The 14,926-nt window shown below is 45.6% G+C and overlaps 1 protein-coding gene across 1 annotated transcript in view; it reads left to right on the top strand.

The window, feature by feature from the left end:
* The window catches only part of csmd3b (CUB and Sushi multiple domains 3b), a 2,327,439-nt gene that overhangs the window by 1,851,039 nt on the left and 461,474 nt on the right, over positions 1–14,926 (top strand). The window contains exon 24 of the mRNA XM_068032163.1: positions 9,187–9,378. Coding sequence (XP_067888264.1) covers positions 9,187–9,378 — 192 coding nt within the window. The remainder of the gene's footprint in view (positions 1–9,186; positions 9,379–14,926) is intronic.

Raw genomic sequence — 14,926 nt, 5'->3', positions numbered from 1 at the left:
GGCCACGATCAAGCAAATGGACCGCTGGGTGGAGCCCTACCTAGAACTGTACTCCAGGGAAAATGTCACTGAGACCGCCCTCAATGCAGCCCAGTCTCTGCCAATCATGGATGAGCTGGACGAACAGCCAACAAAATCGGAACTCAGTGATGCCATTGATTTTCTAGCCAGTGCAAAAGCCCTTGGGAAGGACAGAATTACCCCTGAAATAATCATGAGTGCCAAGCCTGCTATACTCTCAGCACTTCATGAACTGCTTTGCCTGTGCTGGGATGAGGGAGCAGTACCACAGGACATGCGCGATGCCAATATCATCACTCCCTATAAGAACAAGGGCGACCACGGTGACCGCAACAACTACCGTGGAATCTCCCTGCTCAGCATAGTGGGGAAAGTCTTCGCTCGAGTCGTTTTAAACAGACTCCAGAAACTGGCTGAGGGTGTCTACCCCGAGGCACAGTGTGGCTTTCGAGCAGAGAGATCCACCATTGACATGCTGTTCTCCCTTCGCCAGCTACAGGAGAAATGCCGCGAGCAACAAATGCCCCTCTACATTGCTTTCATAGATCTCACCAAAGCCTTTGACCTCATCAGCAGATGTGGTCTCTTCAGACTACTAGCAAAGATCGATGTCCACCAAAGCTACTAAGTGTCATCACCTCATTCCATGACAATATGAAAGGCACAATTCAGCGTAGCGGCACCTCATCAGAACCCTTTCCTATCCTGAGTGGCGTGAGACAGGGCTGTGTTCTCGCACCTACACTATTTGGGATCTTCTTCTCCCTGCTGCTCTCACATGCGTTCAAGTCTTCAGAAGAAGAAATTTTCCTCCACACAAGATCAGATGGCAGGTTGTTCAACCTTGTCCATCTTAGAGCGAAGACCAAAGTATAGAAGGTCCTCATCAGGGAACTCCTCTTTGCTGACGATGCTGCATTAACATCTCACACTGAAGAGTGTCTGCAGAGACTCATCAACAGGATTGCGGCTGCCTGCAACGAATTTGGCCTAACCATCAGCCTCAAGAAAATGAACATCATGGGACAGGACGTCAGAAATGCTCCATCCATCAATATTGGCGACCACACTCTGGAAGTGGTTCAAGAGTTCACCTACCTACGCTGTAACCTGTCTCTCAATGCAGAAATCAACAAGCGCATGGGAAAGGCGTCCGCTGCTATGTCCAGACTGGCCAAGAGAGTGTGGGAAAATGGCACACTGACACGGAACACAAAAGTCCGAGTGTATCAAGCCTGTGTCCTCAGTACCTTGCTCTATGGCAGCGAGGCTTGGACAACGTGTCAACCAAGAGCGACGTCTCAATTCATTCCATCTTCACTGCCTCCGGAGAATCCTTGACATCAGATGGCAGGACCGTATCTCCAACACAGAAGTCCTCGAGGCGGCCAACATCCCCAGCATATACACCCTACTGAGCCCGCGGCACTTAAGATGGCTTGGTCATGTGGGCCACATGGAAGATGGCAGGATCCCCAAGGACGCATTGTACAGCGAGCTTGTCACTGGTATCAGACCCACCAGCCGCCCATGTCTCCGCTTTAAAGACGTCTGCAAACGTGACATGAAGTCCTGTGACATTGACCACAAGTCGTGGGAGTCAGTTGCCAGTGATCGCCAGAGCTGGCGGACAGCCATAAAGGCGGGGCTAAAGAGTGGCGAGTCGAAGAAACTTGGCTGTTGACAGGAAAAAGGACAGAAGCGCAAGGAGAGAGCCGACTGTGTAACAACCCCGACAACCAAGCACCGTGGAAGAGTCTGTCACTCTAGAATTGGCCTTTATAGCCACTCCAGGCGCTGCTTCACAAACCACTGACCACCTCTCGGTGCTTACTCATTGTCTCTCGAGACAAGGAGGCCAAAGAAGAAGAAAGAAGAAGGAGCATACATAATCCTCTGGCGTAGAGATTTCCAAAGACTTACAACCCTCTAAGTGAAGAAATTTCTCCTCATCTCAGTCCTAAACGAGCGGCCCCCTATCCTGAGACTGTGCCCCCATTTCCAGATTCCCCAATTACGGAAACAACCTCTCAGTGTTGACCCTGTCAAGCTCCTTCAGAATCTGGCATGTTGCAATGGGATCACCTCTCATTCTTCTAAACTCCAGAGAGTATAGGCCCAATTTACTCAGCCTTTCATCATAGGTCAATACAGTTATCTCAGGAACCAATCTAGTGAACCTTCATTCTACCACTTCCAAGGCAAGTATATCCTTCCTTAGATATGGAGACCAAAACTGTGCACAATACTCCATGTGTGATCTCACCAAAGCCCTCTACAATTATAGCAAGACTTCCTTATTCTTGTACTCCAAACTCCTTGCGATAAAAGCCAGCATGCCATTTGCCTTCCTAATTGCTGCTTTACCTGCATGCCAACTTTCTGTGATCCTTGTACAAATACCATCCAAGTCTCTTTGAACATCAACATTTAACAGTTTCACAACTTTTCAAAAATATTCTGCTTTTCTGTTTTTAGTACCAAAGTGAATAACCTCATACTTCTTCACATTATACTCCATCTGCTACCTTGTTGTCCACTCAATTAGCCTATCTCTTTCCCTTTGCAGCCTCTTTGTATTCTCCTCACAGCTGGCTTTGTATCATCAGCAAACCTGGACACATTACTCAAGTCCTCTTCATCTAAGTCATTAATGTGGATTGTAAACAGCTGAGGCCCCAGCACTGATCCTTGTGGCACTCCAATAGTCACGGCCTGCGAACTTGAAAATGTCCCATTTATCCCTACACTCTGCTTCCTGTCTGCTAACCAACCCTCCATCCATGCTAATATATTATCCCCAACTCCATGAGCTCTTCTCTCAGGTATTAGCCTTGTGTCTGGTACCTCATAGAATGTCTTTTGGAAATCCAAGTATACAACATTGACTGCCTTCCCTTTTCTACCTTACTCGTAATATCCTCAAAAACAGTAATAAATTTTCATTTTTGTAAAACAATGGGCTGAATTTTATGCTTCCCCTGCGGGTCAGATGGTGGCGTGGGGATGGCGTAAAATTGAGCGGGAGGCTTCGGGAGGCCTTCCCGCTCCTGCTGCTAGTCAACTTTATGGCGGTCGGGTTGGTGGGGGGGGGGGGAACAGCCCACCCACCCCACCCGAGGCCAATCTAGGCCTTTAAGTGGCCACTTACACCTCTATGGGTATTTTACCTGTGGCAAGTGGGCAAATAGGGGACGTGAAAGGCTGCCCAGCGATAGCTGTCGGCCTTTCCAAGCGACTGGGGTGGGGGGGGGTGGTGGTGGTGGTTGGTGGTGCCTGGCAGTTGGGCACAGGGTGTCTGACTGAGGGCTGCCCCTGCCTCCCAACCCATCCCCGGGACCCAAGACCTCCCCCCCCAACCAAAACTACCACCCTATCCTCACCAGGGCACGGCCGATCTCCCTGGTGAAGCATGCCCAACTTACCCTCCCTCCTGGCTCCATGTCGTCGGCTGGGCTGCAGTCCCAGCAGTGGTCACCACTCCTGGTGGCACTGCTGAGACTAAGAGCTGCCGGCCGCTCACTAAGGTGGGACTTCCTCCCTCAAGTGGGTGTAAGTCCCTCCTCGGGACAATTAAAGCACGAGGACCCGTCTGTGGCGAATTCCCATCCGGCTAAGGTAAAATCCAACCCCATGTTGACTCTGTCTGATCATACTATGATTTTCTAAGTGCATTGTTAAGACTTCCTTAATAATAGATTCCAGCATTTTCCTGACAGCTGATGTCAGGTTAACTGGTCTGTAGTTGCCTCTTTTCTTTCTCCCTTTTTTCTTGAATAGTGGTGTTACATTTGCTCACTTCCAATTTGCTGGGACCATTCTGGAGTCTAGGGAATTTTGGAAAATTATTACTAGTGAATCCACTATCTCTGCAGCTCTCTCTTTTAGAACCATAGGGTGTAGGCCATCAGGTCCTGGGGATTTGTCAGCTTTTATTCCCTGAAGTTTCTCCTGTACTTTTTCTCTGTTATGTTAATTACCTTAAGTTCCTCACTCTTATTAGCCCTTTGGTTACCCTCTATTTCTGGTATTTAATTTGTGTCTTCTATTGTGAAGACCGACACAAAATATTTGTTTAACATTTCTGCCATTTCCTCAATTCCCAAGATAATTTCTCCTGTCTCTGCCTCTAGGGGATCAACATTTATTGAAAACTTCCAATTGTTTCTTTAAATGTTTCCGACTGTGCTTTTACCACCATACATTTTAGTCTATTTACCCAATCAACCTTCGACAACTCTCCCCTCATACCTCTGTCATTAGTTTGTTTAAGATTAAGATTTTTGTTTTGGACTCGAATATGTCGTTCTCAAAATAATATATGGAACTCAGTTAGATTAAAATCACTTTTCCCAGAGGCTCTTTTACTATGAGATTATTAATTAACCCTGCTTCATTATACAATACTAGTTCTAAAATACTCCATCTGCCACCTTGTTGCCTATTCAATTAACCTATCTATATCTCTTTGCAGCCTCTTTGTGTCCTCCTCACAGCTTACATTCTCACCAAGTCTTTTCTCCCTTGTTGGTTTCACAATGTATTGTTCTAGGAAGCTGATGTGAAAGCTTTCTACAAACTCATATTCCAGACTACCTTTGCCAATTTGATTTGATCGGTTTATATGAAGATTCAAGCCCCTCATGATTATTGCCTTTGTTACAAGTTCCGATTATTTCTTGCTGAATGTTCAGTACAACGGTATTACTACTGTTAGAGGGCCTATAAACTACTTCCACCAGTGCTTTCTGACCCTTGTTATTCCTAATCTCCACACATACTGATTCTACTTTCTCATCTTCTGAGCCAAGATCCTTTCTTACTACTGTCCTTGTGTCATCCTTTATTATCAGGGCCACTGCTCCTCCCTTTGTATTCTGCCTGTCATTTTGAAACGTTAAGAACCCTGGATTATTTATTTCCCAACCTTGGTTAGGTTAGAACCATGTCTTTTAATGGCGATTAGATCAAACCCATTTATCTCTATTTGTGCCATGAGTTTGTTTATCATGTTACAAATGCTTCATGTATTCAGATAAAGAGCCATTAATTTTATTCTTTTACCGCTATTCTTTTCATAGACCTTATTCATTGATGCAATATTACAGTTAAATTTCTGTCCCTTCCTGTCCCACTCTGCTTGTCTTTATCCAAATCTCAACACTGCTCTATTACCTCGACTTTCTCCTTAGATCCCTAAATTTCCCTTCACCTGATCACTTTCCACCACTTCCAGTTTAAAGCCCTATCCATAGATTTAGTTATACAATTCACAAGGAACCTGGCTCCATCCTGGTTTAAATGGATCCCATCCCAATGGATCAGCTCCCTCTTTCTCCAGTGCTTGTGCCAGTGTCCCATGAATCAAATCCCCCTTTCCCACATCACACTTTCAACCACACATTTAATTCTCTAATCTGCTTAACCCTATGCCAATTTGCATGTGGCTCAGGTAGTAACCTATAGATCGTTACTTTCAAGGTTTTGCATATTAATTTAGAACCCAGTTCCTCAAACTCCCTCTGCAGAACCCCATTCTTAGTTCTACCTATGTTGCTGGTTCCGACATGGACCATGACAACTGAAATTGCCCCACCCACTCCACGTTCTTCTACAGCCATGAGGAGATGACCCGAATCCTGGCACTGGGCAGGTAACACAACCTTCAGAGCTTACGGTCTCAGCTGCAGAGAACAGTATCTATTTCCCTGAATATGTTATCAACAATCACATTCCTTTATACTCCCCCATTTGAATGGCCCCATGCATCATGGTACCATAGTCAGTTTGCCCATCCTGTCCATGGTCCTTGTTCTCATCCACACAGGCAGCAAGTACCTTGTGCCTGTTGAACAAAGAAAATGATGAATTTATGATGGCTGGCTTGGCATCCAGAGGATTTGAAATTTACATTGGGGTGTCCATCATGTTCTTGTTTTCTGAATGAAACACAAAGAGTAAAATTGACTGTTGGCATGTGCACTACTTTTTCTTGTAGGAGTGGAGCCTTCAGAGTCTCTGCTGTTCCTGTCCTCTCATTTTAGTAGGACACTTCCCATCATGTAAGAAATTCACAGAAATGAGAAGTTGTGCCTTTGGATTTTTCAAAAATGGGTGCCATCATTACTACAGCTGACTTATAGGTAGCGATTGAATTCTGAGCCATGACTTGTAGCAAATCCAAATTGGAGAAGACTGACCAGAATTGGAAATGTAACTTTAGTTTGCAGTGTATTTTCTTGGATACAAGACGTTGACTTACATGTAGAATATCTGATACATTGTGCTGGTGAGTAACTGTTACTGAGTTGACGAAATTGTGGATGGGCCTGGGTATTTCTGCCAGGCAGTGACAGTGCTGCTAATAATTACTGCTACATATACCCATTGAATTTTTATTGTTTCACCAAGGCTTTGACAGTTTGGATGTGCTCCCAGTGCTCAGCATATAATTTATTTGGAGCTGCTGGCAGTGGGTCAGCAAAAGGGATTAGGCTTTCAAAAAATTTTTTTTTAGGTTCAACCTCAGATAGTATATGATTAAAATACAATAGTATTCACTGCTGCATTATAAAAGGACTACCCCTTTAAAACAATTGCTATTCATGCAAAGTGACATTCCATGGGCAGAGTTCAACTGAAATAAAAGCCACAACAGGCCGGATTTTATTCTCTTGATGGGGTTCCCAGCGGCAGACTGGAAGATGGGGGAGAGGGGAGAACCCGCCTCAGACCTCTGTCAGACCTTCATTGCAAATGAATTGCCATTAGGGACACCAACCCTTGAAGGGATAATCTCCCACCTCCAAGAGCTGCCGGACAATTGGAAGGCCGGCAGCTCTGCAGTACTAACAGTGTCTCCAGGAGTGGTGGCCACTCCTGGTACTGCATGAGGCCCTGCTGAGGAAAAGCGAGGAGGACCCGGGAAAGATAAATGTGGTCAGGGTCGCTGGGGCCAGGCTTAGTGAGGGTTGGGGGGTCTTCTTGGAAGGGGGTGGTAATGACTGCCGGGGCAGGGGTGGCCTTCCCCAAAGGAGAGACACCTGACCCCGCTAGGAGACTGCCAGGCTTTACCTGGCAGTGTCGCCCCGCAGCATCGGGGCCCTCCGCCTTGTACAAAAGTGAGGTGGAGACAGGATGAACCCCTTAAGTGGCTATTAATTGGCTGCTTAAGAGCCTCAATTGGCCTGGGGCGGGAAGGCACTTTCCCGGTCTGAACAAAATGGAAGAGGGCGGAGGAAACATCGAGAGCAGCACCCCCTGCCATTTTGTTTTCCCCCCACCTCCAAGGGCAGCACAAAATTCTGCTCAGAAACTTGCATTTATATAGTAAAACTTTTAATATAGTAAAACATCCCAAGGTGCTTCACAGGAGGTTTATTAAACATAATTTGAACCCGAGCTGCATAAGGAGATTTTAATATAGCTGGCCAAATGCTTGGTCAAAGAGGTAGGTTTTAAGCAGTGTCTTAAAGTAGGAGAGAGGGGGAGAGGCTTAGTGAGGGTCACCTCCACATACTGTCCATGAATACTTTTGTAAGTTGTATTGTAGCTAAGGTACAACAGAGGTAGCATGATCTGAGTGATTGACCAAAGAAAGTTGAACTCAATGAGGATTATGCTGCAGGCGTAATCATAAAAGAACATAATACTTTAGTAGATGAATTTAATTGGTACTGGCATCCATGCATCCTCAAAATTCCATTGGCGCATAGTTGTCACTTGTATGAACTGCTCCTTACCATACTTCTATTTGCAGGTATTTTACTAAAATCAGAAGTACATAATAAAAAGAAAAGAAAGACTTGCATTTATATTACATCTTTCACAATCTCAGGACATCCCAAAGAGCTTTACAGCCAAAGTGCTTTTGAAGTGTAGTCACAGTTGTAAAGTAGGAAATGTGGCAGGCAATGTGCACACAACAAGGTTCCACAAACAGCAACGTGATAATGAGCAGATCACTTCTTTTTAGTGATGGTTATTTATGGATAGATGTTAGCCAGGAGACCAGGGATAAGTCCCCTGCTCTTCTTGAAATAGGGCCATTGGATCTTTTACATCCACCTGATAGGGGAGATGGGGACTCAATTTAATTCCTCATCTGAAAGGCAGCACCTTTGACAGTGAAGCACTCCCTCAATACTTCACTGGGGTGTCAGCCATGATTTTGTGCTTAAGTCCTGGAGTGGGACTTAAACTGAAAATCTTCTGACTTAGAAGTGAGAGTGGTACACACTGAGCCACAGCTGAAACACTAAATAACAAGAAACCCTCTGAAAGAAATCCCACATGTGCAGAAAAGGGAATAATGCATACACAACATTCAACAAACAGATTTTATGAATGTTGTGATTTAACAGTAGTTGAATAGCCATATGAATGACCTTCTGCCTCAGCATATTTACTGTAAGAGAGAGCTTTGATCTTCAGCCGCCTCCCCAGTCAAACAGCTGTAGGATAAAACCGTATACGTGACTTGCTAAGATGGTTCACACGTAAATGTGCCACTCAGTAGGGAATTTAGCCACATAGAAAAGAAAGGTACTCGATCTGGTTCCTGATCTTGGCTGTGCAGGGCTGCAGATAGTCTCTATCTCTGGTCACAAAGGGGAAAGTTTGTCATGGTTCCCATACTGTATTGATTTGTAATAACTCATGCTGCAAAGTGACAGCATATCAGATGGGATCAGATTCAGGTGTGATGCTGTCAATGTGTCAGATAGATTGTCACCATTTACTGTTAGATTTGCACACAAAAATACCTAAATACGTGTCATCACATTCAGAAGACTAACTAAAAATGAATATTTTTGATAAAGGCCTGTACATGTAAACATTGACTAATTTTTATTCAAAATTTGGTCAACAGATTGAGTTAAAGAAACTAAATGAATTAAGAGAACAAAGAATATTTGAGCATACTTTAATGCCTTAATGTCTTGTATCATAAGAAATCTGACTGCACTTTTTATAAAGTTCTGCTTTTCTATGTGAATATTTATTCAGATATAATTTTTTGGTCAAGTGGATAAATCTAATTTGTTTCTCAAGTGGCTTATCTCTGCATTTTGATACTACATGCACTGACATTTCCATTTGTGCTGTCAAGAATAGATGTGTTGTGGTTCAGTGAGTTCAGTTTGTTCTGTGCCCCTGTCGCAGGTTTTGAGCTCTCTCACTGTGAAGATCCCGGTGTGCCTCAGTTTGGATACAAAATCAGTGACCAGGGCCATTTTGCTGGCAGCACTATTTCTTACGGTTGTAATCCAGGTTACACTCTACATGGAAGTAGCATGCTCAAATGTATGACTGGGGAAAGAAGAGCCTGGGATTACCCCCTTCCATCATGCATTGGTAAGAAACTTACTTGGTTATTTTGAATCATTATCACTTTATAGGAGAAAGTCCTGTGAACATTTTAAGGAAAATATATGAAGTGCAGAATATTTGGCTGAAGCATATAGCTTTGTGATGAATTGGTGTGACAACACCAATTTTGTAAGTTATCATGGAGACATGAACCACAAAGCTAGAATGTTTGTTTACATGTTAATGCTAAAATATCCTACATGCAAACAAAAAGTAAAATAATGTACATGAAAAGTTGACAATCACATTTTTGATGGGCATCAAATTGTGTACTTGTGTGTTTCTGCTGTCAATTTGTTTGACATCAAAATGTCAGCCATTTAGGAAGTTTGCACAGTGTGATCAGTCTTATGCAATTATCATTTACAGTACTGTACTATAGAGATGTGGGTAACACAGAAGTAAAACCATTCATTATATGTGTTCAGACTCAGGGAATGAATTTAGTCTCCATAATGAAGCTGTTCTGTCTCTGACAGTTAAGTGCCCAGTCAAACCCATTAAAAATTATCTTGATCGGTCTCCGCCTAGTTGCTGGTTTCTCTCAGAGCACTACCATCATTCAACACTAGCTGCAAAGGACACTTCCATAAGAAAGTCTGTACAGATAGGAGTGGGGAAAAGGAAATATCACACTGAAAGGACAGTGTACTTCAAATGTTAGCATTGTTGGATCAATATAGAAGCAGGTCAAAAATTCATCATGTATGTGTGACAAGCAAATGCTTAATGTCAGTAAGTGGAACAAAAAATAATGCTCAGTTTTGCTGCATTTAATGTGCACTGCGCTCTGCAGGATTTTAAAGTGAAAGCTTTTAGATCACTATTTCTAAAATAGGAGTATGGGGCATATTACCTGGATAAATTTTGTGCAGAACTTCACTTCCAATATATAACCAAATAAGTAAAATCAATTTTCATCATCTGTGGAAAGAGAAGCAGAGTTAACGTTTCGGGTCAGTGACCCTTCTTCGGAACCGGTTCTGAAGAAGGGTCACTAACCCGAAACGTTAACTCTGCTTCTCTTTCCACAGATGCTGCCAGACCTGCTGAGTGGTTCCAGCATTTCTTGTTTTTATTTCAGACTTCCAGCATCCACAGTATTTTGCTTTTAAATTTTCATGCTGGGAAAGTAGGATAGGGAGTTAAAAAAGAACAATGCATCACTACAGAATGATGATCATTTCACTGAAGGCTGAAATAAAGTCAATGTATATTATATTTAATAACAGTTGTCCTTTTAATATTGAGGTACAATTTCTCAACAAAAATGTTGTCACTGAAAAAGGTAGGTTCAAACTCAACCATATTCATACTTTCTCATTAAAGTATTGGAGGCTGCAAGTGCCAGGTAGAAATTACAATGAGAGTCATAAATATTGAAGTATGGTATGATGGTTTCTTTTTAATAAATTGTATAATATGGTAATGAAATGTGTACTGTGTGTCCCACAACTGTGATTGCATTCATTATTTGTTTGTGCATGCAAGTGCACAGCTTGAAGAGTATATGAGGCACCTATCAAGACATTTTCTTGGTTACAAAGACGCAAAAAAAGGGCTGAATTTTACCAGCCCCCTGATGCCGTGGGTCGCGGCGGGGGGGCCCCTTAAGCTTCTGCGGGGAGAGGCCCGTCTCGACCCCCGACATCGAGAAGGGCCCATTGCATATTACCGGCAGCAGGGGGACCTCGGTGCGGGCCCCCCCTCCCCCAACACTGCTAGGCGGCGGCACCCCAATTCGAATATGCAAAACGCTACTTACCTCTGCAGATTATGCACCCCGCCACCTCTCGCTCCGCACTTCCGCATTTTACATAGAACGGGCGGTCATCACGTGTCGTCACATTCACGAACAGAAAACCAGATGGGATATCAGAAGCAGGAGTACTGGACAGTGAAGGTAAGTCCAGATATACAGGCGTCTCAGCTCTGCATTTTGGAAGGGAGGAGGGAGGGGGGATTTCAGGGGTCTCAGCTCTGCGTTCTTAAAGAGAGGAGGGAGGGGGTCTGGGATTACTGGAGGGAAAGCTCTGCAGGCATGAAGGGAGGTACTGTGTACCCTCCCTCCATAAACAGTGTACACTCTGCGTTTGTTTGTGTGTGCGAAGGAACAATGACACTCTAGTCACCCTGTGTTTATTGTTTATTCATTCATGGGATGTGGGTGTCACTGGCTAAGCTTGCATTTATTCCCCATCCCTAATGACCCTTGAGAAGATGGTGGTGAGCGGCCTTCTTGAACTGCTGCAGTCCTTGTGTGGTAGGTACACCCACAGTGCTGTTAGGAAGGGAGTTCCAGGATTTTGACCCAGCGACAGTGAAGGAACAGTGATATAGTTCCAAGTCAGGATGGTGTGTGACTTGGATGGGAACTTGCAGGTGGTGGTGTTCCCATGCATTTGCTGCCCTTGTCCTTGCAGTTGGTAGAGGTCGCCGGTTTGGAAGGTGCTGTCTAAGAAGCCTTGGTGTGTTGCTGCAGTGCATCTTGCAGATGGTACACACTGCTTCCACTGTGCTTCGGTGGTGGAGGGAGTGAATATATGTGGATGGTGTGCCAATCAAGCGGGCTGCTTTGTCCTGGATGGTGTTGAGCTTCTCGAGTGTTGTTGGAGCGGCACCCATCCAGGCAAGTGGAGAATATTCCATCACACTCCTGACTTATGCCTTGTAGATGGTGGACAGGCTTTGGGGAGTCAGGAGGTGAGTTACTTGCCACAGGATTCCTAGCCTCTGACCTGCTTTTGTAGCCATGGTATTTATATGGCTACTCCAGTTCAGTTTCTGGTCAATGGTAACCCCTAGGATGTTGACAGTGGGGGATTCCACGATGGTAATGCCATTGAATGTCAGAGGGAGATGGTTAGATTCTCTCTTGTTAGAGATGGTCATTGCCTGGCACTTGTGTGGCGCAAATGTTACTTTCCACTTATCAGCCCAAGCCTGGATATTGTCCAGGTCTTGCTGTATTTCTGCACGGACTGCTTCAGTATCTGAGGAGTTGCGAATGGTGCTGAACATTGTGCAATCATCAGCGAACATCCCCACTTCTGACCTTATGATTGAAGGAAGTTCATTGATGAAGCAGTTGAAGATGGTTGGGCCTAGGGCACTACCTTGAGGAACTCCTGCAGTGATATCCTGGAGCTCAGATGATTGACCTCTAACAACCACAGCCATCTTCCTTTGCGCTAGGTATGACTCCAACCAGCAGGGAGTTTTCTCCCTGATTCCCATTGACTTCAGTTTTGCAAGTGCTCCTTGATGCTGTAACTTGATCAAATGCTGCTTTGATGTCAAGGGCAGTTGCTCTCACCTCACCTGTGTTTGGGGAGGGTGCCAGAAAGGGTAGGAGCGTGAAGTTTATCTGGATAGTGGGGGCAATCGATGCAGCTGGTAGGATCTTGATGTGGTCATGCTGTGCCACTCTGAGTGTTAGCCAAGGTAGGAAATGCCATGCCACTCCATATAGTTGATCCATGAAAGCACCTGATGTACCTGTCAACATCAATCCCTGCCCTGTTCGGAACATTCGAATTAATGAAGGATACAACTTTATTTATCACATAGAAATGGGTTTGGCTCATCCTATATTGTGTGATCCGCTTTTCCTGAGGATCTGTATTCGCCGGAGGCAAAATCAACAAGCAGGTGTGGTTCACGTAGAGGCCCCTGGTCGTGAGCAGCAGCCCCCAAGTGGAGCTTGCCATTATGGTCGCTGTGCATGTAGAGAGGGTGGTGACACGTCTCTGAGTCCTGCTCAACGATGACCTGCAGCCCATGGGCTTTGGTTGACCTCCTATGCCTGCGGTCTTCAACGTGGCAGCAGTTCTTAAGCTTGACGCCTATGCAGCATTTTAGGGGCCCACTGCAGACCTTTGTGGGGTCACACAGTCAGCAGTGCACCGCTGCATCAGGGAGGTCACTGGAGGGCCAGTAAATATGTCCGCTTCAGGACAGACTCTCACAGCCAGGCCCAGAGGGCCATCGGTTTCAACACCATTGCTGGAGAACCATAGGTTTTAGGGATCATGGACTACACCCATGTGGCCTTCAGGCCTCCCGCCAGGCTACCACCTACAGCGTTACTATGAAAGGAATCCTCTCAATCTAGGTGAAGCTGGTATGTGATCACTGGAGATGCTTCATGCAAATTTGTGCCCGCTTCTCAGGCAGCTGCCATGACACCTGGACCCTGCGCCAGTCCCAGCTGCCACTGCTGTTCACTGAACTGTCTCAGTTGGAGGGATGGCTTCTTGGAGACAAGGGCTATCCCTTGCACACATGGTTCCTGACACCATTGAATGATCCTACCACAGCTGCAGAGGAGAGATACAATGTCAACCACTGAGCTACAAGAGCCACCATTGAGCAGGTAATCGGCATGCTGAAACAGCGCTTCCAATGCCTGGATAGAATGGGTGATGCCCTTTATTATGGGCTGAATAAGCCAGTTCCTTGATTTGCTGCTCGCTGTGCTCTACACAACTACACATCCAATCGGGGCAGGCCTGACATAATGAGGAGAGACATCAACAGCATTCCTTCTCGACCTATGAGGACGCTGAGGACCTACAACAGGAAAGGCGCATGGGAATGCAGATGGTACGCAGGCTCTGCACGCAGGGCTAGCAGTGAGCTAGGGATGTACGGCAGTGGCTTATCAGACAAAGGCTCTCTGCTCCATCGGAACCGACATGAGCTCTGCAAGCCACACATCACCCTTGCTCACCTGCTGTGCAGCAGCCCACATCTGCAGCATCCCTGTGTAAACCATTAGAGGTAGCAGCTGATTGAGCCAATGTCCATGTCACTGCATCCGTGGAGACACTCTTGAGTTATGGTGCCATGGCAATGATATTGCATAAGTTGGCTCTCCTGAAGGGCCAATGGTGCAGAGGGATGTGACATTGGTGTTACATGCTGGCACATATCATTCGCACAGAGAAAAGGACACACATGTTGGTGAGGAACATTTAGTGAAAGACGTATTTATATTGCTGTGACACCTGTGCATTCCCATTTGTGTCTGTGTGTTCTCTGTAAATGCCTGTGAGTTCCTCTTTTTGGTGTAACTTCTGCGCTCGCAGCCTGACTGGAGGAGGTCTGCTGATCTGATTGCATTTTGGCTATGGATGACTTTGGCGGTTGTACCCTGTGTGCACGAGGCCTAGAGGGCCCCAGCTGGCTGGAGGAGTCCTTGTTCATCCTCTTCCAACTTTGGACCTTTTGACACTGGATGGCCCCATGGCTACTCACCTCCTCTGCCCTCTCCAGCCGGGCTGTCCTGTTGTGGAGAGAGAAGCAGAGTTAACTTTCAGGTCTGTGAACTTCCACAGATGCTGCCTGACCTGTTGAGTTTCTCCAGCACTTTCTGCTTTGCTGCCAAATTGACAGCAGCCCCACTCTTCCACAGCTGTCAGGAAGTAGGTGCTGGGGCGCTTTAAATTGGACCCCATCACCTGCTGCACAGCTGTCAAAAGATCCCTCACTACGCCGGATGTCCTGCCTCTCCCCACATAGTATGATGGCC

Source organism: Heterodontus francisci, chromosome 5, assembly GCF_036365525.1.
Source record: "Heterodontus francisci isolate sHetFra1 chromosome 5, sHetFra1.hap1, whole genome shotgun sequence".
NCBI classification, from domain to species: domain Eukaryota; kingdom Metazoa; phylum Chordata; class Chondrichthyes; order Heterodontiformes; family Heterodontidae; genus Heterodontus; species Heterodontus francisci.
Note: the sequence above shows the minus strand (reverse complement) of the source record. Positions and strands in the feature narration are given on the sequence as shown.